General features: G+C 41.3%; 2 protein-coding genes across 2 annotated transcripts; both read left to right on the top strand.

Moving 5' to 3' along the window:
- Positions 1–32: 32 nt before the first annotated feature.
- Positions 33–3,529, top strand: NDUFC1 (NADH:ubiquinone oxidoreductase subunit C1). The gene is made up of 4 exons (XM_082653256.1): positions 33–143; positions 663–766; positions 2,258–2,337; positions 3,390–3,529. The coding sequence occupies exons 1-3, from the start codon at positions 77–79 to the stop codon at positions 2,315–2,317; spliced, it is 231 nt and encodes a 76-aa protein (XP_082509382.1). The 5' UTR covers positions 33–76; the 3' UTR covers positions 2,318–2,337; positions 3,390–3,529.
- A 6,022-nt stretch (positions 3,530–9,551) lies between these two features.
- On the top strand, positions 9,552–21,994 carry MGARP (mitochondria localized glutamic acid rich protein). Its single transcript, XM_082652952.1, has 4 exons — positions 9,552–9,658; positions 14,863–14,966; positions 19,839–19,932; positions 21,268–21,994. Exons 1-4 carry the CDS (start codon positions 9,577–9,579, stop codon positions 21,708–21,710), a joined length of 723 nt encoding a protein of 240 aa, XP_082509078.1. The 5' UTR covers positions 9,552–9,576; the 3' UTR covers positions 21,711–21,994.
- Positions 21,995–24,496: the final 2,502 nt, after the last annotated feature.

The raw sequence follows: 24,496 nt of genomic DNA, 5'->3' as shown, positions 1-24,496 counted from the left end.
CCGCCAGGGGACGCTCGACCGGACGCCGACCCCCGAGAGCGGCGGGGCTGGAGGAGGCGGAGCCCAACCCGGCAAGATGGCGCTGTCTGCCTTATTGCGCCCTTTCTCCAAGCTGCTGGCCCCGGCCAGGCTGCTGAGCGGCTGTAAGTGTCCCTCCTCGAGCAGGCCGCCCCGACCTTCCAGCCTGCGGCTCCCAGGGCGAACCCAGCCCCGAAGGGGCAGGAGGCGGCTGCGCCCCGGGCTTGTCCGGCCGTGACCTTCGCCGGTCCGCCTCCACCCGCGCCTCTCGGCTCCCCGTCAGCCGCTGCCCACCCTCCTCCCAGGGCCGTCCGACCCCTCGGGGTTTCGGCGAATGGACTTTGAGTCCCTTCTCCTGCAGACGCGGGAGAAGGAGACCCTCCCCGGGGCGCTTCTATCTGCCCACCCCCGAGACGTCGGAGGGTCGCCAAAGCCCGTGTACGAGGCTTTGAAGGCGCTACCCGGTCTGGCCCTACTGGTGGCCCAGGGCGAGTTACTAGGCATCTCTGAACCTCTCTTTCTGTGGCTGTTTAAATGAGGAAGTAGAAGGGGGAATTAAAAGCGACAATACGCATGTAAATGTCAGGTTTATCCCGACAGGGTGGTAAGTTACAGATTTAGAGACCCTTTTTGTCCCCTTTCAGCTTCAGCGCGGTCAAAGTTCTACATTCGGGAACCGCCACAAGGCAGCCCTGACTGGCTGAAGGTTGGACTGACCTTGGGCACCTCCGTTTTCTTGTGGATCTATGTAAGTATATACTCCCTTAAATCGTGCTACCCCAGCACGCTGGAGAGGACAAGTACCGGTGTGAGGTGGAATGTTGCGCAGCAAATCTCCCATACCATAGGTTATTTATGTAACGGCTAATAATCTATTTCTCCAAGGACTAAAAAATATTTTCAGAGGCATCGAGAAAGTATAATGAGGCCGAAATTTCTGTCATTGTCCCTTCGCCTGGCTTTGCCGTGAATGGCAGTTTTACTACATATTAATTATCCTTTAGTTTATTTCTTAATAAAGATGGAGGCAGGTTGGGGTTTTATGAAGGCACTTTTTTCAGATGCCATAGGGACAGATCGTAAATGAACAAGCTATACAAATTAAATCCCATTGGACTTACAAGATATAAGATTTTAACAATGTTTGTGTAAATACATTGTTGGAAATTGTACCTAGTGTGTAGCAGCCTTTTTCTTTCTTTCTTTTTTTTTTGGTCTTTGTTTACAGTATGCCAAATGCTTTACCTGTAAAAACTTGTTTAATTTTTTCAACAACACTATGTGGTAGTACTATTATTATTGACCTCTTACGGATGTAGGAAACACTTGGAGAAGTTAATTTGCCAAACCAAGTCCTCCCTGACTTCAGGGCTACACTGTAGACCACTGTGAAATACTGTCTCTCCATAGATAAAAATTTTAAAAGTATCTGTGTTACATTAGTATTTGAATTTTTGTTTTGGAATTTCCTCCACTGCCGCCCACCTCCAACTCTTAGATCTCTTATTTGGGATTTTTTTCATTAAAGTGGTTCAGCTCTTTGACATGGAAAGGAGGAAGAGATGTTGAAAGTTACTTACAACTTAGTAACTAATCCTTTCAAAATAACGTTTGTTATAATGTAACTTTATACGTTCTTAAAGTTTTCCTAAAAAGAAACTTGTTGCTGAGAGCTCTGATTGATATTGGATCTTTGCAACACATGTCACCCTATATCAGCCATCGTTCTAGTTGCATATTCTGTCAGACAGTGGTTCTGAGAAAGCGGCTGTCCTCCGTGACATCTAATTAATACATATATAACTGGGGGTTGTGGGTTGGTCATTCACTCACAGTATCATACTTCTGAGGTTAGAAGTATAGTACACATCCACCAACCCCATCTAATAACCAGGTTCTGCTCTGTCCTGTTGCTTTAGCCCCTCTGTGGTAAGGCTCTCCATTCCATTAATTACCCACTGAGTGAAGTAATTTATTTGCAGAAGTTGGATTTAAACTTTTAAGGGTTGCCTTCTCAAATTTATAGTATGTCAGATTGTGGTGAACAAGTACATATCATTCATAGCTTTTGGACTTTTGTATCCTTTAGCCTTTTATTTCTAACTAGAATAGTTGTAATTCTTTTAACCTATCCTTATTTCTCTTGCAAAATATAAATATCATTAGTTGATCTTCTCCTTCTCCTCTTTAAGTTGCCAGGAAGATTACATTTCTAATTTTAACTCTTACCTACTTCTAGCTCATCAAACAACATAATGAAGATGTTTTAGAGTATGAAAGAAGAAATGGGTTGGAATAAACTTTTGGAATACTGATACAGTAAGTATGTGATTTTCTAGGATTGAATAGACTATGCAAGTTAATTTGACCTCTTTTAAATAATGTGTTTTGACTTTTTTCATTAGGTTTATACTTTTTAGCACCTATATTCCTGTCTGTGACAAATTTATGAATTAATTTATGAATTAATTTATGAATTAATACCTTGGCTCAAGGATCTCTTAGCATAATCATTTTTAATCATTACACTTTGACTGTGTTCAAAGGAAGTTGTGCTTAAGAATGAAACCAAAATCATATTTCCTTAAATCTAATCTAAATCATATTTCCTTAAATCTAATCTAATCTAAATCTAATATTTCCCTAAATCTGTACACAGTACCTTCATAGCACTTAGGACAAGTTATCATTGTTTGTGTATGTATTTCTTAATACCTGTTTGTCATATACCACACATGAGTGTAAAATTCCACGAGAACAGGGCATTCAATTGTTAAACTTCTTACTGCATGACGATTTTATTATGATTGTCATTACAACTAACACCCAGTTGGACAATTCCTGATAAAACCTAGCTGTGAATAAGATAGAATACACTGCATGGTCTGTTATTTAAAAGAGTGAGTTTATTTTATATGTATATGTGTGCCATATTTCTGAAAATATTTTTAAAGAAATCCTATATTAATCCTTTTGTAAAATGGAAAATCATCCTTATAAATCTCAGCTTTCTTGGATTAGGTTGATTAAAGTAGATAACTTATATGTGCTGGAGAATAAAATAGTAATCACAGATGTACATTTTGTTCTATTATTATCACCTTGCCCATTTCACTACTTCAGTCAATCAAGAGATAAAAATGAAATAGTTTTTTAAATCAAAACCAGATGCTTTTGCTACTCCTGTAGTTAAGATTTAAAAAAAATTTTTTTTTTTTGCTAAAATTTAGATAAAATGAGGAGTTGATATTCTTTGTGGATTTGTTTTTTTAGACTTCCCCTGATACTTTAAGGTGCATTGTTCAGAATGGTCTAATTTTAATATTACTTCTGCTGGTTAATGCTACAGTTTTCTTTTTTTTCCATTATAGGTATTAGTGTTTATAGCAGTTCCTCTGGATTCACCAATCTGTTGAGCTGTAAACTGAGAGAAAGAGTTACATGTGAACATATGTCAAGTCAGCATTTGTGTTTCACATAATTAAATTAAAAAATACTTCTGTATTCTTCAGATTATGTACATTGTGACAGTGTATAAAATGTCAATTCTAACGTAAATTACTAGAAGTATTTTAATGTGGAAAGTGCCGTTTGATAATTGGGTCATTGGTAAGAAAACTTTTTAAGGATATAGATTTAAAAAAAAATCACTGCTGAGGATTTAGTCCTTCTATCAACTTCTGATTTCTAATCAGAACACTTATTTAGTGATCAGGATGATAGAACTACTCCTACTCTATTATTTAAAATACAAAAGAACCCAAATACTATTTTCTTCTTACCAGAGTTTCTTCTGACTCCATTTCCTTGAGTTTGAATGAGTTTCATTTGGGTGACTGTTTTTAACACCAGTATGGCCACAGTTGGCTCTTTTTGCTCATACGACTTTCATCCAATGAATAACAGACTATTCAAAAAAAGGAGTTGGTGAGAGCTAATAGAGACAAATGAAAAAACACTTCATTTATCCCTCATTTAAACCCTTTCTTGTGAATCAGTTAACACCTATTTATATGCCACTTCATTAACATATAATTTAAACACTTAATGTATTAATACTATACATTTGAAAGTGTATTATTTGTATCTCCATTCTGATGTTAAATAGAAAGTTTCATTGCCTTATAAATGGCTTTGTTTGTGTTTTGGGCTCTGGCCAACACTTACTCTGGGAGATTCACGGCCCAATACCTTTGGAAGTCACTTCTGAACATAAAGTCAGAGTTACCTTATCTCAGAATAAGTATTTAATCCAAATTCAGTGAAAGACCAGATAAAACAGTAACTATTAACTTTTGTCAATTCGGAGTCCTAGGTGGTAGAACTGGAAAGGACCTTAGGGGGTTATATAGACCAGTTGCATAATTTTACAAATGCAAAAACCAGAGGAAAAGAGTCATTTGCCCAGTATCACTGGAAAGTAGAATGATGGACTCTTAAAGATGACCATGTCCTATTCCCCAGAATTTGTATATATGTTAGGTTAGGTTAGGCAAAGGGGAATTAAGGTTGCAGATGGAATTAAGTGTGCTAATCAGCTGACATTGAGATGGAGAGATTATCCTGGATTATCTGGTTGGGCCTCATGTAATCACAAGGGTCCTTAGAAGTGGAAGAGGGAGGCACCAGTATGTGTCAGAGTGGTGTGATATGAGGATGGTTCAGCCGGCCATTGCTAGCTTTGAAGATGAAAGAGGGCCAAGAGCCAAGGGACAGAGAAGTCAAAGAAATTCTACCCTGGAGCCTCCGGAAAGGAACAGCCTTGCTGACACCTTAACTTCAGCCCAGTGAGACCCATGTCGGATTTCTCATCTACAAAAATGTAAGATAATAAATTTGTGTTGTTTTAAACCACTAAGTTTGTTATAGCAGCAGTAGGAAACTAATACTGTCACATGGTAATGGACCAAGAAGTCAGGTATCAACTCCCAGTTCAAGGAACTTTACCCTAAAAGAGACACTTAAAATTCACATCCCTAAAGGGAACAGAAAACTCTAAGACGCTTGAAATTCTGGAAACTGATAACCTTAGTTGGAAATAAAATACAGCTTTAACAAGCAAGATTTACTGTATGTCAGGCCTTGAATATAAAGCTGCCCTGTGTGGACTTTATTCTTGATCGTGCCTGTAACTCCAGGGGGAGCCATTCATGAAGACTAGGGCTGTCCTAAAGAACTTTCTGCGGTGATGGACATGTTCTGCCTGTGCTAGCCAGCGTAGTGGCCACTACTCCCATGTGGCTACTGAGCATTTGGAATGCGATTAATGTGACTGCATTTTTTTTAGTTTTATTTCCTTTTCATTAAATAGCCACATGGGGCTGGTGGCTGCCGTATTGGACAGTACAGATGCAGATTACTCTTGAGTAACACCTCCTAGAGTTGTGCCACACAGGGGCGCTGGTGAGAGGCACTTTCTAAACTAAATATTGAAACCTAACTCAAATTACATTAAACTAAAAGAAGGTTATGAGGATACAGAGTGACTCACAGACTGCCGTAACAGGCATGCACCTGAGCCCAGGAATGACTGGGGCCTGGCATTCAAATGTTATCCAGACGTTTGCTCTGGGCTCTGCTTCCTGCCTATGTGCTTTATCTCCTTTGCACACAGACCGTCTCTTCCCCAGCCCACATTGTAAAGAGAGGGCTACAGTCAGGAGTCTCTTAAACTGAGATGTTTTAGCTGGACTGAACAAGAATCGTTCTGATACACAACTCCTGAGAAGAACTTGGTCAAGTGATGGTTCCTTTAGCAATAATGTAAAAGAATTTCCATAAAAAAGAACAGACAAATTCATATGTCAAATGTTGTCAAGTTTTTTATTAGATCAAAATTGGACCTTTTTTTTCAGATTCAGTGTCTGTGAGATAGTCATTAAATTAGTTTCTTAAGTTGCCGTAGGAAAAAAAACCAAGCTATAGGAGCTCAGTTTTAAGTATAAGAAGTTGTTATGGGTTAAATTTTGGTCCCCAGAAAGATACGTTGAAGTCCTAGCCCCCATTATCTCAGAATGTAACCTTATTTGGAAATAGGGTATTTGCAGATATAATTAGTTAAAATGAGTATACTGGAGTAGAGTGGGCCCTTCGCCCACTGTGACTTGTATGTTTCTAAGGAGAAAAGACACAGACACACAGGGTGAAGACAGGAATGATGGAGGCAGGGACTGGAGTGATGCATGTGGAAAGCAAGGATTACCGGTAAACGTCAGAAGCTGGAAGGGTTCTTGCCTGCATGTTTCACACCTTGACTTCAGACTTCAAACCTACAGAACTGTGAGAGAATAAAGTTTGTTGTTTTAAGCCATCCAAGTCTGTAGTAATTTGTTATGGTAGCCTTAGGAAAATATGGAAGGGGTAGGGAATGTCATGTTTATTTTACTACAGAAGAGAAAGTGAATAGATGGGAAGAGTACTGAGGAACCTCCAAGAATAGTTTAAGAATTTACCATCTTGATTGCCCTTTCTCCTTCATTTTATCGAAATATTTTAGGCCATCAAAAGCGTGCATACCAAATGTAAAACAGATAGCTAGTGGGAAGCAGCCACGTAGCACAGGGAGATCAGCTCAGTGCTTTGTGACCACCTAGAGCGGTGGGATAGGGAGGGTGGGAGGGAGACGCAAGAGGGAGGGGATATGGGGATATATGTATACATATAGCTGATTCACTTGGTTATACAGCAGAAACTAACCATTGTAAAGCAATTATACTCCAATTAAGATGTTAAAAAAAAAGCGTGCTTATCAGCACTTTTTCAAATTGCTTTCCAATTTGTCTTCCTAGATACTCTTCTAAATTGTTTCACTTTATATCCGTATTGATCTGTTGAAAGTACAGGTTATAGCTTAGGGATTTAATATTAAAAAAAAAAAACAAAGCTGTTTCTAGCTTTCTGTGGAGCCTAGGAAATCACTCAATCTTTGAGAATTGCCTTTAATTATATGGAACTTAAGCCTTGAGTAAGTATGACTAATAGTGCCAGTGGTTAGGGAGCTTCGTGAGCTCCCTCTCTTACAATATGTTTTCAAAACTAATATTGTCTTTGTCAACAATCACAGTTAGGTGGAGATCATCTTAGATAAACCAAGTTAACTCTAACCCTAAGTTCTTGTTTTCCTAACAAGACCAAGAGAAATGTCAAGGATGTGCTCAAGGGCAGCATTATAAACAGTGTGACTAACAGCCGGGAAACTACTCTCTCAGCCTTAACACAGTCTTGTATAGCGAAGACCTGCTGTTAAAATTCTCTCAGGGTTCTGGAGAGACAGCTTGCTACAGAGTGAATTTGACACCCCACAGGCATGTCCTTTCTTGGGAAGTGTTTCATCAAAATGTGGGAAGAGTTCGACATCAAAATGGAAAGCCACGTATCCTACAGGAGCAGTAGAGTAGGTGGCAAATTCCCTTTGATCCAAGAGCCATGAGCTTTTAGCTAAGATGAAAAGGGATGTGGAGAAGTAGCACTACTTATCTCACAGTTCTTGCCTTTGCCAGCTGGGATGACCACATCCAACCTAGAGGACATGATAAACTCCCCGCTGGACCTTACCATAAGATGAGATGGTGGACTATAATGGATCCTATCATGTGCGCGCTGAGACGCATCAGAACATTGTAAGTGGGCCTGGAGCTTCGGCTCAGGCTGGAAGTCAGAGTCTAGCGCTGCCTTCTCCAGCTAGCTGAGCGTGTTTTCTACCTAATGTGCTTTACAGCTGACAGCAACACAATAGAGGAGTTATCCACATTTCACTCATGTGGACACTCATTAAAATGCATTTACTGCCTTTGACTATTTCCTCTCCTGGCAACGAAGTCAAAATTCAGCCCTAAGTAGACCAAAGAAGGAATGAGCTGTAGTGGTAAACAGATTTGTTTTCTCTTTTAATTTTAAATTGAGCTGCACTAAATTGGAAATGGTTAGGAGCTCTCCCCACAGATTTGATTTGATTTGTCAGTCTGTACTAGCTGCTAGCAGTTCATCCTAGGACGTATACTTGATGCTGGGCAAAGGTAGCAAGTGTACGAATCTGCATTTTGTTACTTTCAGGACTACCTAACTTCTCGGTGGAGGGTCTGGGTCTAGCCCCTTCTTTGGGGCTTGGAAGTCTAAATCTGACCTCTCATTAACACAGATTACCTATTTGCTCTTAAGGTTTAATCACTAGGAATAGCTAGTGACTGAGCATCAAAAAACTAGTTCTGGGGCTTCCCTGGTGGCGCAGTGGTTGAGAGTCCGCCTGCCGATGCAGGGGACACGGGTTCGTGCCCCGGTCCGGGAAGATCCCACATGCCGCGGAGCGGCTGGGCCCGTGAGCCATGGCCGCGGAGCCTGCGCGTCTGGAGCCTGTGCTCCGCAACGGGAGAGGCCACAACAGTGAGAGGCCCGCATACCGGAAAAAAAAAAAAAAAAAAACTAGTTCTGATCATTGGCTTGTACTCCTTAAATGAGACTATATTAAATATTATTAGAATTGGGTTCAGAACGAGAACCTCTGAGGAGTGTTTAGTTATTCACCTAGCAAATGAGCAAGTAGTTTGCCTGTAACATGCCAAGAGAACTTGGAACTAGAAGCACTATGTTCATGTCCTTTAAAAAAAAAAAAATCATAACCATCGGTCCTTGAAAATTCCTCCCCACCACCTGGTCGTTTGCTAAACCGAGTAATTGCCACCTTCCTCAGAGCGATGAACTAAAAATTAAAGGAGAAAATTATGTGAAAGTGCTTTATAAACTGTCAAGTGCCAAACATACTTAAGGGGTTATAGTAGTAGGAAATGGTGCCTTCCAAAGATTAATCACGTAGAAAATGTTATAAGCATACATGATTGGTTTCCATATTCAAACCATGACAGATTCTTGTCGCCACAATGAGGCAAGTGATTGAAATCTGGAGGGAGAAACTAATAATTCAGTGTTTTTAGTTGATTTGGAGATACTAGCTTCACATTCCCATAGAGGAATATGCAGCATTTTTGGAGTTTATATTTAAAAGTCATTGTAATCGTGAATTGCCTAGAAATTCAGCCATTGAGCGGGAATTTTCTTAGGATTCTGAACATCACCCAGAGCACTAATGGGAGGCTGAGGCTACCCCCCTCCTCCATCTCCAGGGAGCTTCCAGCTGCCCTTTCCACTCCTAGGAAAGCTAGCGGAGTGCGTGAGAGAAAGGGGGTTCAGCTTGCACACGGAATGATGAATCCTGTCTGTGTCTTATTTCGGATGCGAGTCCCGAGACATTTCATCCTGCTCTGAGGAGTCCCACTGACTGGAACAGTACAGGGCAGGCAGATGACGGCGACTTCTCGGTTCTCCATCCCTTTTCCGAGATGCCACCATCGGCTTCTCGGGCCCAGGCGAAGGCGACAGAGCCTGCAGATTGGGTTGAGGGAGGACGGTGCGCACGACCAACCCCTGCGCACAAACCCCACGGGGCCGCGGGGGCGGGGCGGGCAGGGGTCAGCGCCCCTCCCCGGGGCGGGGCTCGCCAGGGCTCCCCGCGCTCCGCAGCACCGCGGGGCTACAGCGGCAGCGGCGTGCAGGGAGCCGGGCGCGATGTACCTCCGCAGGGCGGTCTCCAAGACCCTGGCGCTGCCTCTGCGGGCGCCCCCAGGCCCCGCGCCGCTCCGGAAGGACGGTGAGTCGCAGGCGCTGGCCCGGGGGGCCTCTCCCGGCGTCCAAGCCTGAGGAGGACAGGTGCCTCGCGCACAGATCGCGCGGGCGCGCCGGTTCCCGCCTGCCCTTCGTGGGCCAAAGCCAACCCCGGCAGCAGAAGCCTGAGATTGGGGATAGGGATGGGGATAGTGGGGGGGGCGGGGAAGAAGGGGGAGGGTGGCCGGGAAATCACCTCGACATTCTTGGAGACTTTGGAAGTAGGGTGCCTTTCCAGCGCGGCTTCTGGATCCGGACTGGATTTCCTGGGTTCGAATCTTGATCTTGGGCAAGTGATTTCACTTCAGTTTCCTCATCTGCAAAATGGGGACACTAATGAGTTTTAATGAGTTAATATGTAGTTAACAGCGCTTAGAAAAGTGCCTGGCGAAAGTCGGCAAAGCTTACCCCTTGTCTTAATACAGGGCCCAAAGCGCTCTCCAACTTCACGAGGAAGCAGAGGAATGGGTGGGAAGATGGACCGTGGTCTGCGGGCTCGGCAGGGTGCGCGGAAGGCAGTGCCGGCCGCGTAGAAGTTGGGTAAACGCTCTTGAGTAAATAGACTCAAGACCTGTCCAGGACTCGGCAGCCGCGAGCCTGGGCCGTGGCATCCCCGGTGAGGAAGGGGCTTCGAAACGCTTTCCTCAGGGGCTGCAGAGAGATCTGGAGCCCTCCAGCTGTTGGGCTGCGTCCCCCCCCCCCGTATCCATCACCTGCAGATTTTCTAAAGCACGGGGAAAGGGAGCGAATTTCCTGAAGGGGAAGTGGCAGTGCGAGCTGGAAGCTTATTAAATAAAAATTGATACGCACGAACGCGCCTAGCCTAGGGCCTGGGCCATCGTAGGTGCTGAAGTGTGAGCAGGAGAGCATTTTCCCTGCCAGCCGCCGGCGGCCCTGCGCCCAGGTTTGCGCAAGCGAGCAGTTCTGCCCCAGCCGGCTCTTTCCTAGTCGTCGTGCATCTTCTCTTTTCCGTCCCTGACTGGGGCGCTGGCTCTTAGACAACCTCGTGGAAAGTTCTTAGTTCTCCCTTCACTTTGCCCCACTTGCTAAGGCTTGCATTGGAGTCGGGGAGAAAGAGAACGACTCCCGCGGAAAATTCCATGGCCAATTTGTTTCCACTTTGATTAGGCCTTCGGTGGTGATGGTGATGGTGGGAGGGAAGGAGGGTATGTGTAACTAGCTTTATTTTTCTCTTAAAATGCTACTGAGAAGAAGTTGCCTCCAGTAACAGAAATAAAGAGTCTTCGTTTTCCTTGATCTCTATGCCGAGTAAGACAGAGCAGACTTTTCGCTGGTGAAATAGGGGGAAGCCATTCCTTTGAAAGTTCAGAAGATAACGGGGCTGTTGTGATTGGGGGTGGGGAGATGGAAAAGGCCCTGACGGTGGCCTTTCGAGCTCTCTGAACGCAACCCTCACCGTCCTCACGGACACGCATACACATCCTTTTTTGGTAGCTGCACATATTTCAAATAATTTCCTCCCCAACTTGGGGTAAAAGAAAAGAAGTTTGAAAATTCTGAACAGGTAGTTAGCAATACTGGTTGTAGCAGTACTGGTCTTTTCCTCATTTTCATCTAATTACTTTTTTGTAGTGTTGATTCATTTATGTATTTTCTGAACTGTAATTGACTGGAAATTTGGCTTCGGTCATGGACATTAACCTTGTATTGGTACTTCCAATTTGGATGAAAAATGAAATTGTTTCAGTTTATTGAAGGATAAAATTTTAACCGTGCCTCATCAAATTTTGTTCTCTGGTTTTTGCTTTTAAAAATGTAAAATTTTAATGAATAAATAAATTAGGTTTACAGTAGATCACCGAAAAAACTCAGAAAGACAAACTAGAAGTCGCCTGTAATTCTACCACTTAGTGAATACAACTATTTATCTACATTTTAGTGTAAGTGGTGTTCCAGACCTTTTTTCCGCCTTCCTGCATTTTTTTTTCTTATGTACACTGCTTCCACAATGTACGTAATCTGGGATAGTCCTGTAAAGATTATTTTGCTATAACTTTTCACTTAATATATTGTAAATATTTTCTTGTGTAGACAGTCTTCTGCAAAAATTAAAATATCTGTTTCACATTTATGAATATGCTAAAATTTGTCTAATCTTTACCAAATATTTATTTCCCATTTCATTGCTCTTTTAAATAACTCTGCCATAATTGTATTTGTCTTTACTTAAACCTCTGTAATTTTCTCTATTTCTTCCTATTTAAAAAAACTTTTTTTTTGTTTTTTTTTTTTTGTGGTACGCGGGCCTCTCACTGTTGTGGCCTCTCCCGTTGCGGAGCACAGGCTCCGGACGCGCAGGCTCAGCGGCCGTGGCTCACGGGCCCAGCCTCTCCGTGGCATGTGGGATCTTCCCAGACCGGGGCACGAACCCGTGTCCCCTGCATCGGCAGGCGGACTCTCAACCACTGCGCCACCAGGGAAGCCCTAAAAAAACTTTTTGATATTTATTACTGGTTGCCAACTATGAAAGTTATATATTCCCTATTTAATCACAGCTGTAGTTTTAAACCAACAAAAGCTCCACTAGAAGTCAAAGACATAACCTCTTACCATAGCCTCTCAGGGCACATTTGTAGGGAAAAATTGTTTTTTTCTAAGAGATGATCATTTATATCCAGACTAAGATATAATTTTGTATATACAAAATTATATATACAAAATCTTCCCAATTTTGCTACTACGGAGATTCGTAGTTTGTGCAAATGTCTTGAGATTCGCTTTTTTATGTGCAAATCATACCTTCTTCCAGGTCCCTACACCCTTATTCTCTGTGTCAGGCCACATCAAAATACATTGAGTTTTCCTAGTAACACTGTCTCATGCTTTTGCACACGCTCTGCCTTCTGCCTCCAATGCAATTTTCCCTCCCCCTGTTTGTCTGACAACCTCCTACTTTCCTTCAAAGCTCAGGTCACGTCTTTTCAATCGTGGCAGTTACCTTGAGCCAGCTAGCTGAGTCCTTTCACTGCGTTTTCATGCTATTATTGCTTCTGCTTTCATCTGTTACAGCATTTGTCACACTGCATTGCAGTTATTTGTCTACAATTATTCGCCTGTACATCTTTTCCCTCTTTTTTGAGGCTAGGGACCTTGTGTGTTGTGTATACAGTTATAGTCTTTTTTTAAAAGATTATTTTGTTTTATTTATTTATTTTTATTTTTTGGCTGCACCTCCGGCGTGTGGGATCCTAGTTCCCCAGCCAGGGACCAAACCTGCACCCCCTGCATTGGAAGCGCGGAGTCTTAACCACTGGACGGCGAGGGAAGTCCCTACAGTTATAATCTTTTTTTTAATATAAATTTATTTATTTATTTATTATTTATGTTTGGTTGTGTTGGGTCTTCATTGCTGCGCACGGGCTTTCTCTAGTTGCGGCGAGCAGGGGCTACTCTACGTTGCGGTGCACGGGCTTCTCATTGCAGTGGCTTCTCTTGTTGCGGACACAGGCTCTAGGTGCACGGGCTTCAGTAGTTGTGGCATGCAGGTTCAGTAGTTGCGGTGCACGGGCTTAGTTGCTCCTAGGCATGTGGGATCTTCCCAGAGCAGAGATCAAACCTGTGTCCCCTGCATTGGCAGGTGGACTCTTAACCACTGAGCCACCAGGGAAGTCCCTCTTTATGTTTAAAATAGAGAATTTGAGCTATATGAACTTTAAGCTTCTTCTAGCTTTGAGTCTATCATAAAAATTTCAATTCCATAGCATATGGTATATACAAATTCTAGCACTATAGAGTTAATATATTTAAATAGAATAATACAGTACCTTAATCTATTTCTATTAGTTTGTACAAAATTGCCCTTCTATTTTAGATATGACCTTATGGCAACATTTGTCTTAAAAGAGCTTATATCTGGTGGGAATGTAAATTGATAGCCACTATGGAGAACAGTATGGAGGTTCCTTAAAACACTGAAAATAGAACTACCATACAACCCAGCAATCCCACTACTGGGCATATACCCTGAGAAAACCATAATTCAAAAAGAGTCATGTACCACAATGTTCACTGCAGCTCTATTTACAATAGCCAGGACACAGAATCAACCTAAGTGTCCATCGACAGATGAATGAATAAAGAAGATGTGACACATATATACAATGGAATATTACTCAGCCATAAAAAGAAACAAAATTGAGTTATTTGTAGTGAGGTGGATGGACCTGGAGACTGTCATACAGAGTGAAGTAAGTCAGAAAGAGAAAAACAAATACCATATGCTAACACATATATATGGAATCTAAAAAAAAAAAAAAGGTTCTGAAGAACCTAGGGGCAGGACAGGAATAAAGATGCAGATGTAGAGAATGGACTTGAGGACATGGGGAAGGGGAAGGGGAAGCTGGGACGAAGTGAGAGAGTGGCACAGACATATATACACTACCGAATGTAAAATGGATAGCTAGTGGGAAGCAGCCGCATAGCACAGGGAGATCAGCTCAGTGCTTTGTGACCACCTAGAGGGCTGGGAAAGGGAGGGTGGGAGGGAGACACAGAGGGAGGAGATATGGGGATATATGTATATGTATAGCTGAATCACTTTGTTATATAGCAAAAACTAACACACGATTGTAAAGCAATTATACTCCAATAAAGATGTTAAAATATAAATTAAAAAATTTTTAAAAAAGCTTCTATCTGCCCGTCTTTAAAGGTTTTATATTAGAAGAATTAGAGTTTCTTTCTATGTCTACATTTGTAATATAGATTTATAGAAATGTGTTGGATTTCAACATAAATGTTTTATTTAACATATAAACTTTAAGCACAGATGTATTTAATTAACTTTTTGTAAAAATATCTTTTCCATTGAATCCTGTGGTGTAGAATATACAATAAATGGATTTCTTTTGCTCACATGCATCTCGTTTGACTGTTAAATTGTTTAACGCTTTGTCATTTCTCCTCACCCACGTCTGCATTCCTTCGAAGTAAAGCATGATGTGAAGCATCAGGATGACAGGTTTCATAAGTAATTATCAAATTAGATTAAGAAAATGTCAAGTGGAATTATTACCCTACCTTGTAATACTGTATTCCTTTAAGCTAACATCAGTTGATGTTAATAGATTCTAGGTTCACTGAGGGGTAAAAAATTTTTTTGGATGTAATCATTTAAAATAGTTTTGCCCGTGGTGGAGCTAACTGTGTTTAAACTTGTTTTCCTAGCATCTCTTCGCTGGATGTCATCTAACAAATTCCCTGGATCATCCGGATCAAATATGATCTATTATCTGGTTGTAGGTGTCACAGTCAGTGCTGGTGGATATTATGTAAGTGTTTTAATAACCTTGGTGCTCAGGAATTCATATATTTTACAACCTGTGATAAAACTCAAAGCAATGTCAAGATCAAGACATGGGATTAATTAAATATACAAGATTATGAAAAAAATTTTTAAGTATAAAGTACTTAATACCACTAACTATGGATGACTTTCATTAAAAACAATGTTATTATAAATACTAACAGTACTAATGGCTGACATTCGAGTGTTTACCACGTGACAGACTCATGGCTCATTTAATTATTACAACAATTCTTTAAGGTAGGTACTATTATTAACATTTGACAAGAACTGTTTTGAGAGAGAAATGTTTTAAAAATGAACAGACTTTATGGGACTTCCCTGGTGGTCCAGTGGTTAAGACTCCACGCTTCTACTGCAGGGGGTGCGAGTTCCATCCCTGGTCAGGGAACAGAGATTCCCCATGCTGCACAACACGGCCAAAAATAAATTAATAGACTTTATTTTTTGGAGCAGTTTTAGGTTTACAGAAAAATAAGCAGAAAGTACAGAGAATTCCCATATACTTCCTCTTACCCCTCTGCCCCCCTTTCCCAAATCAACAACCTTGCTTTAGTGAGATACATTTGTTACAACTGATGGGTCAACACTGATACATTATTATTGACTAAAGGCTGTAGTTTACATGAGGCTTCACTCCGTGTTGTACATTATATGGGTTTTAAGAAATATATACTGACATGTATCCACCATTACAGTAGCACACAGAATAGTTTCATTGCCCTAAAAATCCCCTGTGCTCCAACCATTCATTCTTCCCTCTCTCCCCCTAGTCTTTTAACTGTCTCCATAGTTTTTTATTAGCTTTACATCTTTACTTTTATTTATTATTTTTATTTTTATTTTTTTTCCGGTACGCGGGCCTCTCACTGTTGTGGCCTCTCCCGTTGCGGAGCACAGGCTCCGGACACGCAGGCTCAGCGGCCGTGGCTCACGGGCCCAGCCGCTCCGCGGCATGTGGGATCTTCCCGGACCGGGGCACGAACCCGTGTCCCCTGCATCGGCAGGCGGACTCCCAACCACTGTGCCACCAGGGAAGCCCTTTACTTTTATTTTTTAAAAGTAGTATTTATCTATATATTTTTTTAAAATTCAAAATAGACATATATAAAATCAAAAGAATGTTTTCCTCCCTGGTCTTCCTTATCCACTCCCCACAAGTAATTACCGTAAAACAAAGCTTTTAATAGTATGATTTTGGAGCTAAAAAAAAAAAAGAAACATTTGTGAGTTAATAAGATAATTCTAGGAATTCCCTGGAGGTCCAGGGGTTGGGACTCAGCGCTTTCCCTGCTGTGGGCCCAGTGCAATCCCTGATTGGGGAACTAAGATCCCGTAAGCTGCACTGTGTGGCCAAAAATAAATAAATAAATAATCCTATTGATTTGAATCATTCCTCCTTTTGCCATAAACTTTCTAAACTGAAACCTAATCTTTATTATGAATAAAATGAGAATAAGTATATATTCTTTAGGAACCATAAGACTACACAATCACTACATTTTGGTTTGACCTTACAGAAATATGCGTAAAGAGATTTTTAGTCTTAACTAGGAGCAGTTTAAAGGACTATGTAGGTAATGGAAGCAAAATACATATCCTACTCTTCAGAAACGTGAAAGCCTCAAGAAGCCAGGAAAGTTCAAACATGTCACTTATATTATTGTCTTCCACTAATCTACCCGCTTTCACTCATACCCAGATTCCTTTGCTTTACCATCTTTCTACTGTTTAATATTGAATTCACTGCCTAGGGCTGCTATAGTTGGATATAGGCCACTGGAAAACAGATTAAACTAGGCCATGTGATTATGTGGGAAGCTGGAAGACTGAATTTCATCTGGACATCGCTACACCCCTAATCATGTTTACCAGTGCCAGACGTGAACCTCTGCAGTCCGCTAAATCCTCCTTTGCAAAAGCAATCTTAACTGGCTGGTTAGAAACTGGCTACGCCTGAGAGCTCTTTCTGGCCTTGTTCTCTCACAGTGGGAGTGGAAATTGGACAAGGTGATGATCTCTAAGTCCCTTTCCACCTCTAAGATTATGTAGTTTTTTTGTTGTTGTTGTTGTTGTTTTGCGGTACACGGGCCTCTCACTGTTGTGGCCTCTCCCGTTGCGGAGCACGGGCTCCAGACGCGCAGGCTCAGTGGCCATGGATCACGGGCCCAGCCACTCCGCGGCACGTGGGATCTTCCCGGACCGGGGCACGAACCCGTGTCCCCTGCATCGGCAGGTGAACTCTCAACCACTGCGCCACCAGGGAAGCCCAGATTATGTAGTTTTTATCTGGAATGTTGGAAGCCTTCATTCCCAAGAATCTTAGGCTACTTTGAGGAGGAAATACAGAACCTGAGGCACTCAAAAACCCATATTCTATCCCTCCCCTTCCTTTCCTTGTCCTGCACTAAAATAAATTCTATATTAGGTTTATCTGAATTGAATCCACAGATGCCCCCTAGGCAAGAGCACTTTTTCATTTCCAAGTAAAATCTACTACCAGAGCCTCTGAAAATCTGAGAAAGGCCCAGGTCACTTCCATTTTTTGAGGGTCTGGGTATCTTGGGAGAGCAAAATGCCAGACTGGTTTCTAAAAGCTGTGGTAGATTTTAGATGCTTACGTTTAATAAATACAAAATATCATTTGGAAATAACTTCAAAGTCTAATTTGGAGACTCTCTCTTCTAATAGACCTTTCTTCTACTCTGTGCTTGATAATGTTCGATTTGAAAAAGCTAGATCCTCTGGGTTACACATGAGTGTGAATTATTCTTATATCTCTTTGATTCTGCTTTAGCAGCTAAATTGTGTTTTAGCCCCTTGAACAATAAGACTAATGTCCTAGGGATGTTGCTGCTGGGGTGGCCATTTCAGGGACATGAACTTGGGCACAGGTTCAGCTTTACTGTACTGAGAACTGAGGGTGCTGACTCGGTGTACAAGTCAGGAGCTCCCACCCCACTAGGAAAATATTCCCTGCTTTTATACAAAAATGTTGACTGTCATTCCTGCTGATCCTGTTTGCTCTGTGTGTTTCAAAGCCAGATGATTCAAGTCAGAATTCACCAAACCCTGAGAGTTTGTTCAAGGGCCACTTTTGCAACATTTCCACCCCCCGAGCTTATGGAGTTTTCCATTTTCACAGTCTAATTTTAACATACTATAAAATGGTTTGTAATTTGCATAGGATAACTTTTAATGAGGTCAATGGTTTATAATGATTAAAGATTTAGAAAATACTACATATAAATATGCAAATTTTAAAAATCTGTCATCCTACTTGCCACTAAGAGAGAAATATCTACCAACATTTTTTTAAGCTGAGATAATATGAACAATATTATCTAGTGGGATTTTCTTTTTTGTTTTTGTGGTACGCGGGCCTCTCACTGTTGTGGCCTCTCCTGTTGCGGAGCACAGGCTCCAGACGCGCAGGCTCAGCGGCCATGGCTCACGGGCCCAGCCGCTCCGCGGCATGTGGGATCTTCCCGTACCGGGGCATGAACCCGTGTCCCCTGCATCGGCAGGCAGACTCTCAACCACTGCGCCACCAGGGAAGCCCGAGATTTTCATTTTTAAAATATCATTGTCTAATACGAATACGCCAGAGATTACTCCTTGATTTTGAAATGAAAGGAGGCCTGCACATTGTATCTAAGATTAAGATAGCTTTATTACCAATTTTGTTTCTCAAGTAACCTGTGGGTCAGTCATATTACTGCTTTTAATGACTAAACTTAGCTGACTTAAGGAATCTTCATTGGGGTCTACAAATGGGTCATTTTGGAAGACTTTTGGAAAACTTTTCATTGTGGGAAAATTGAGTTTCACCTGCAGTTATAAGAGCTAATACAGAGAGAGCTCATTTCCCCCAGTGACAACATCTTTGCTAACTATAAAACAATATCACAGCCAGGAAACTGACATGGATACGATCCATAGACCTTATTCAGATTCCACCAGCTTTACATGCCCTTGTGCGTGTGTGTGTGTGTGTGTGTGTGTGTACGCTCAAGTGCATGTATTTAGTCCTAAGCAATTTCATCACATGTGTAGATTCGTGTATTCACCACCACAGTCAAGAGACAAGACTGTCCCATCACCACAAGGGTCCCATGTATTGTTCTTTTGTAATTGTACTCACTTCCCGCCTGCTCTCCCCTTCCCTTCCTCCTGACAACTACCTATCTGTTCTCTATTTCTGTATTTCTTGTCATTTCAAGAACATTACCCAAAAAAATTAATAATAATAATAGTAATGTTACATAAATGGAATCCTAAGGTGTGCAACCTTTTGAGATTGGCTTTTTTCACTCAGCATAATTTACCTGGAGATTCATCCAAATTGTTTCCTGTATCTATAGTTCATCCCTTTTATGGCTGAGTAGTGTCCTATGTCCTGGACGTACCACAGTCTGTGTAACGATTCACCGGTTATAGGACGTCTGGACTGGGTCCAGTTTTTGTATTACAAATAAAGCTACATGAACATTTGTGTACAGGTTTTTGTGTGCATATAAATTTCCATTACTCTGAGATAAATGTCACAGGATATTTGCAAATGCCTGTCAGAATATTTTGATTCTAGCATAATTTTTTTTCTTCTTGGTCTTTATCTATCCACCTTGTGTGTTTTCAGTTATCTTTGACCCCTGTTAGAACATTTGTTTCTTTCCTTTTTTAAAGCATTCTACTTATTGACAAAGATTTCCAGAGGGGAAATAAAAGAGTAGATGGTGTGTATTGGTTTCTCCTGTTTGAACTGTAGGTAGCTTTAAACTTGGCATGATGAATCTTAGAGCTCAAGAGATAAACTTAAGCACACATTTACTTTCAGACTTACAAGAGAATCACATCAGAGAAAGCCAAACACAGCGATCATATAACGAATTTGAAAGAAAAAACCAACGCAGAGTTACATCCACTTCCAGGTAAAGTGAATTTACTCTTTTCTTTTTCCTTGAGGCACTGATTTTCATTATCTTAGTCTAGCAATGGACAGTATTTGTTTTTGGCTTCTTTACTAACTTAATCCAAAATGACTCTGGGTAGAAGTTCATTCAGGAAGGGAAAGTCCAACCAAAGCCTAAAGAATATTGTTAGAGGTTTTGGACGAGAGCATTTGGTAAATGAAAACATTGTACATTTAATCTGCTGACCAGCAGCTTTGACTTCTTTGTGTGGTAATATTACTTTTCCCCTACTCAGGTTTCCATTCATGCAGGCATAATTTTAGTCTCTGTCTCTCTCAGCAGCCTGACCTTTCATTTCTCTCGTTAATTTTTTTTAAGTCATGAAATTTTGTTTCAGTTTTGGCTAAGACCACCTGTGTGCAGTGACATTAGCAGATTCAGTCATGTCTACTGAGTCCCTCAGTTGATCTGACTGATAAAATGGCAACTTGTAAGAACAGAAGTTTGACATTTTCACCCTAATGTATATTTGTTGCCTAAACTGCTTGCTTTAAACCATACTTTTTTCCATCTCAACTATAAGGCCATTATTATCAAATACCATGATCACTATCTAGGGACAAAGAAAACAGCTGCTCATGGACCAGTTTTAACCTTTTAGTCATGAGAACAATAAGAAACAGAATATCATTAGTAAATGTTATTGAATATAATCATGAGATGGCTGATTGTAATAATGATAAAATACAGCATTTCCATAGCACTTCCTTGGTTTTAAACTCCTCTTCATACATATTATTGTAGTCAATCCTCCCAATAGTTCCGTGAGGTAGGTATTATTAATATCCCCATTTTACAGATGACAAAACTGAGGTTGAGGGAGGACTAGTGGCTTTTCTGAGTCATCAGCTAGTAAGTTAGCTACTTTTCCATGCTATTTCACATGACACATTGCCTGTTTATTTTCATGGTTTGTATTTAAAATAAATAATCACATGAAATTATTATTTTCTTAAGTTCAACAGATTCAAAAGGGTTTTCAGAAGAGCAGACCTTTCATTTTACCTCCCCAGAGGCAACCAATAACACCAGTTTCTTTGTGTCCTCCAGGAGAGGGTCTCTACAAATATAACTCTAGGTCTATGTTACCCTCCTTTTGTCCTAACACAAATAGTCCCATACTGTATACATTGCTCGTTTCCTTGCTTTTTTTTCACTGAACAGACCACCTTGAAGACCATGTCGTATCAGTACTTATTGATCTGTCTCCTTTTTTAAAATGACTGCATAGTGTCTCACCGTCTTCCCATGCTCTTTACATTAATACTTTGCTTCATGGACTAAATTTTAAAGGTGAAAAAGAGAACCTTGTGGGTGCCGAGGAAGCCAGTTCAGAAGCCCCCGAAGTACCTTCAGTGGAAGCTCCGGTGGTGGACGCTGCAGAGCTTCCCAGTGCTACAGTTGCCGTCATCAAAGAGGCTTCCCCCTGTCCAGACGATGCGGAGGCTGCTGCCGAGGAGACCGCTGCCGCTGGTGCTGAAACTGGGTCAGAGGTGACAGATGTGGGGACGGGAGAAACCGCAGAGGTCAGCACTGAAACCACGTCAGAGGTTACCAGCGCAGTTCGGGATGAAGCTGTTGCCATCGATAGTGATAAAGGTACAACCGAGAACGAAAGCTGTGGTGAATATGCTGAACTGGAAGAAAATTCTCCAGTTGAGTCAGAATCCTCTGCTGGGGCTGATTTACAGGAAGAAGCCAGTGTTTGTTCTGAGGCCGCCTCAGCCCAAGGCTAATCTCATGCAGATTGACACGTGGGCAAAAAATGCCACAGAGGGTCTGATAGGTGTTTTTGTAGTTTCAGTAACCTTAGATTTTAAAAAGGCTTCTTTTCTAGAAAATGTTAGTGTGCCTTGAGGATTTGGGGTATCTACTGATAGATTTCAGGATCGAGAGAATGGAGATTTTGCGTGCTGAATAGTTTTCTACTCTCTGGGATCAGAATATGACATGTAAAGAGCTTCAAGAGTTTCACCTGTGGATTTAAATTTTCTATCATAGGAATGGAGCTATCTATACAACCTGCATTCACTTTAATTTTGCTATAATTTTACCTTTCTTTAATGTATGTAAATCTAGATACTTGAGTTTTGATTTGAACTCATTTAAATAAATTTGGAAAATCTTTAGTGCTTCTATTATTATTCACTAATATTGATATGCATAAATAGTATATACTAATATATACACATACAACATCACATGAACATTGCAACGTTATCAAAGAAAACATAATCTAGGGAGAACTCTGCATAGGGCAATATATGTATCCGTTCTCCCATCTATATTACACGGCAGGCTGTGCCAGTGTTTTCCATTTCAGTTTAATTCTCTTCAAGCAGCATTTATCCTGGCACTTTTTGGCAGTGGTCATTCATTCATTCCCATAGTCAACAAATGTTAACTGAGCACCTGTAATTTACCAGGCACTGTTTTAAGTGTTGAGATTAAAAAAAAACAGATAAAAATTCTTACCCTTCCCAGCTCGTGTTCTAGGGTATATATAAATACTCTAAACAAATATAAATAATAAACAAGATAAATAAGACAACTATATAGTATGTTAGATACTGATAAGTATTTGAAAAGAAAAATAATGAAAGTAAAGGGATTATAAGTGTTGGTTAGGGCAGCCAGAGAAGACCTTACTAAGAAGCTGTCTTGTGGGTATAAACGTGAAGGTTGTATAAGGGACCTAGTCATGAGGACATGGCAGGGCGGGGCTGCTGGGAGAGCAGCGGAAAATCATCCCAGATGAGGGGACTGAGACGGGTAAAGGATCTGAGGCACGAATATGCTAGAGAATTTGAGGAATTGCAAGGTGGCCAGTGTGTGGCTAAAGTGGAATGAAAAAGAGGGAGAGCGGTGGAGACGATTTCAGAGAGAAAGAATGGTTATGCAAGGGTGGGCTAGAGCACGCAGGGTCTAGTAAGATTTCGGCTACTCAGGTAAGTTGGGAAGTGGTAGTGGATGCTACGGATGCTCTGACTAGATCCCTTTAACTGGGCCAGTACATTTAATCCTAGCTGCTCTGAGTGTCACACACACACCCCGCCCCCAACCTCACCCCAGGCAGCTCACAGTTGATGACTGACTACCGTGGTGTTACAAAAGGTGGGGCCTTCGCTGAGGGACAACGCAGAGCTTCCCAGTCGAGGCTGGTTTCCAGCTGAGATTACATCCTTGCTTAGCTTTCTCCCCCTGTTCTGTCCCGCTTGCCTCCTTCCTATTCCCCTGGGAGCACTCCTTTGATAAATCACCTGCCTCCAAATTCCTGTTTCAAGCTCTGTTTCTAGGAACTCCACCTAAGATAATTGTACTGGATGTGGTCCCAGGAAGCAGACCCTAAGAATAGGGTTCTGGAATTGTATCACTCTCCAGCTGGATGGCCATGAGGACCCCATCCCTGGTGGTAGGTGGAGGACTGCTATTCCCTGGCCTTCTGTAGCAGTGCGGTTGCTAAGATTTTCACCCCTGGTAAACTAGGGTAGGATATAGGTGCAAGATGATAAACTGGCTGGTTTAATCCCTCTGGAATTTGAGAGCTAGCAAGAAATAATAACTGCAAGGACTTAATCATTGCAATTAAGGGATGCTGTTTCACTAAACATTCTGTAAGATAGAGCAGAAACACTACCCGGTACCACTCTACGACCTCAACACACACACAAAAATGCATTCTTCTCCACTGTTTTAGTTAGGATGCTCTCTGCTGCAAATAACAGAAACCAACTCAAAAGAGATTAAACAACAGAGAGAGTTATTATCTAACCAGCTCTCCAGAGGTCAGGCAGCTGCCAGGTTGGTCTATTCTGTGGCTCAGTTGTTAAGGACCAGGTTATTTCTATTCTGTTCTATTGGGTTGGCCCAAAAGTTCATTCGGTTGTAAGTAAAAGACACATTTGTCATTGTCACCGAGAACTTTATCGAACAACATGGTCATTAACCGAACGAACTTTTTGGCCAACCCAATACTATCAGGAATGTTTTGGCTTTATCCTTGGTGGACTTTCCTCATGATCACAGGATGAATCACCATAATTCTAGCTAAGCCACGTGATTAATGTCCACTCAAGGTCATTCAAAAACACAAACTTCCTCATCTTAAAAAAAACAAATATATACAAATATATATATATATATATATATATATATATATATACACACATACACACACATATTTCCTTTTAATGTTACATTGTGGAAAATTTCAAACAAAAGTAGAGAGAACGGTGTCAGGAATCTTCGTGTGCCCTCACCCAGATTTACCAATTATCAACTCTTGGCAAATCTTGTATTTGTGGTCCCACCCGCTTAATCTTCTACTACTACTAATGCCTGTACGTAAAATAATAATAATAATAATAGCAATAACAATTCTTTAGTATTGCTAATTATCTAGTCAGGAATCAAATTTCCTAAACTGCCTCATAAAGGGTTTTCTCCTCCCTTCAGTTTGTTTTTGGCTCAGAATCTAAGTCCACAAATTGCATTGGTCAATATGTCCTTAAGTCTATTTTTC

The sequence above is a fragment of the Grampus griseus genome (assembly GCF_964374135.1).
Source record: "Grampus griseus genome assembly, chromosome: 4".
In the NCBI taxonomy this organism is placed as follows: domain Eukaryota; kingdom Metazoa; phylum Chordata; class Mammalia; order Artiodactyla; family Delphinidae; genus Grampus; species Grampus griseus.
This window is presented reverse-complemented; position numbering and strand designations above follow the sequence as displayed.

What these genes read in the sequence shown, in the direction of transcription:
- NDUFC1 (XM_082653256.1), top strand. Translation starts at nt 77, where the DNA reads ATGGCGCTGTCTGCCTTATTGCGCCCTTTCTCCAAGCTGCTGGCCCCG. An exon ending in GGCCAGGCTGCTGAGCGGCT is followed by an intron (nt 144 to 662) that starts GTAAGTGTCCCT and finishes GTCCCCTTTCAG; the next exon opens with CTTCAGCGCGGTCAAAGTTC. An exon ending in CCGTTTTCTTGTGGATCTAT is followed by an intron (nt 767 to 2,257) that starts GTAAGTATATAC and finishes ACCTACTTCTAG; the next exon opens with CTCATCAAACAACATAATGA.
- MGARP (XM_082652952.1), top strand. Translation starts at nt 9,577, where the DNA reads ATGTACCTCCGCAGGGCGGTCTCCAAGACCCTGGCGCTGCCTCTGCGG. An exon ending in TCAGTGCTGGTGGATATTAT is followed by an intron (nt 14,967 to 19,838) that starts GTAAGTGTTTTA and finishes ATTTACTTTCAG; the next exon opens with ACTTACAAGAGAATCACATC. An exon ending in AGAGTTACATCCACTTCCAG is followed by an intron (nt 19,933 to 21,267) that starts GTAAAGTGAATT and finishes TAAATTTTAAAG; the next exon opens with GTGAAAAAGAGAACCTTGTG.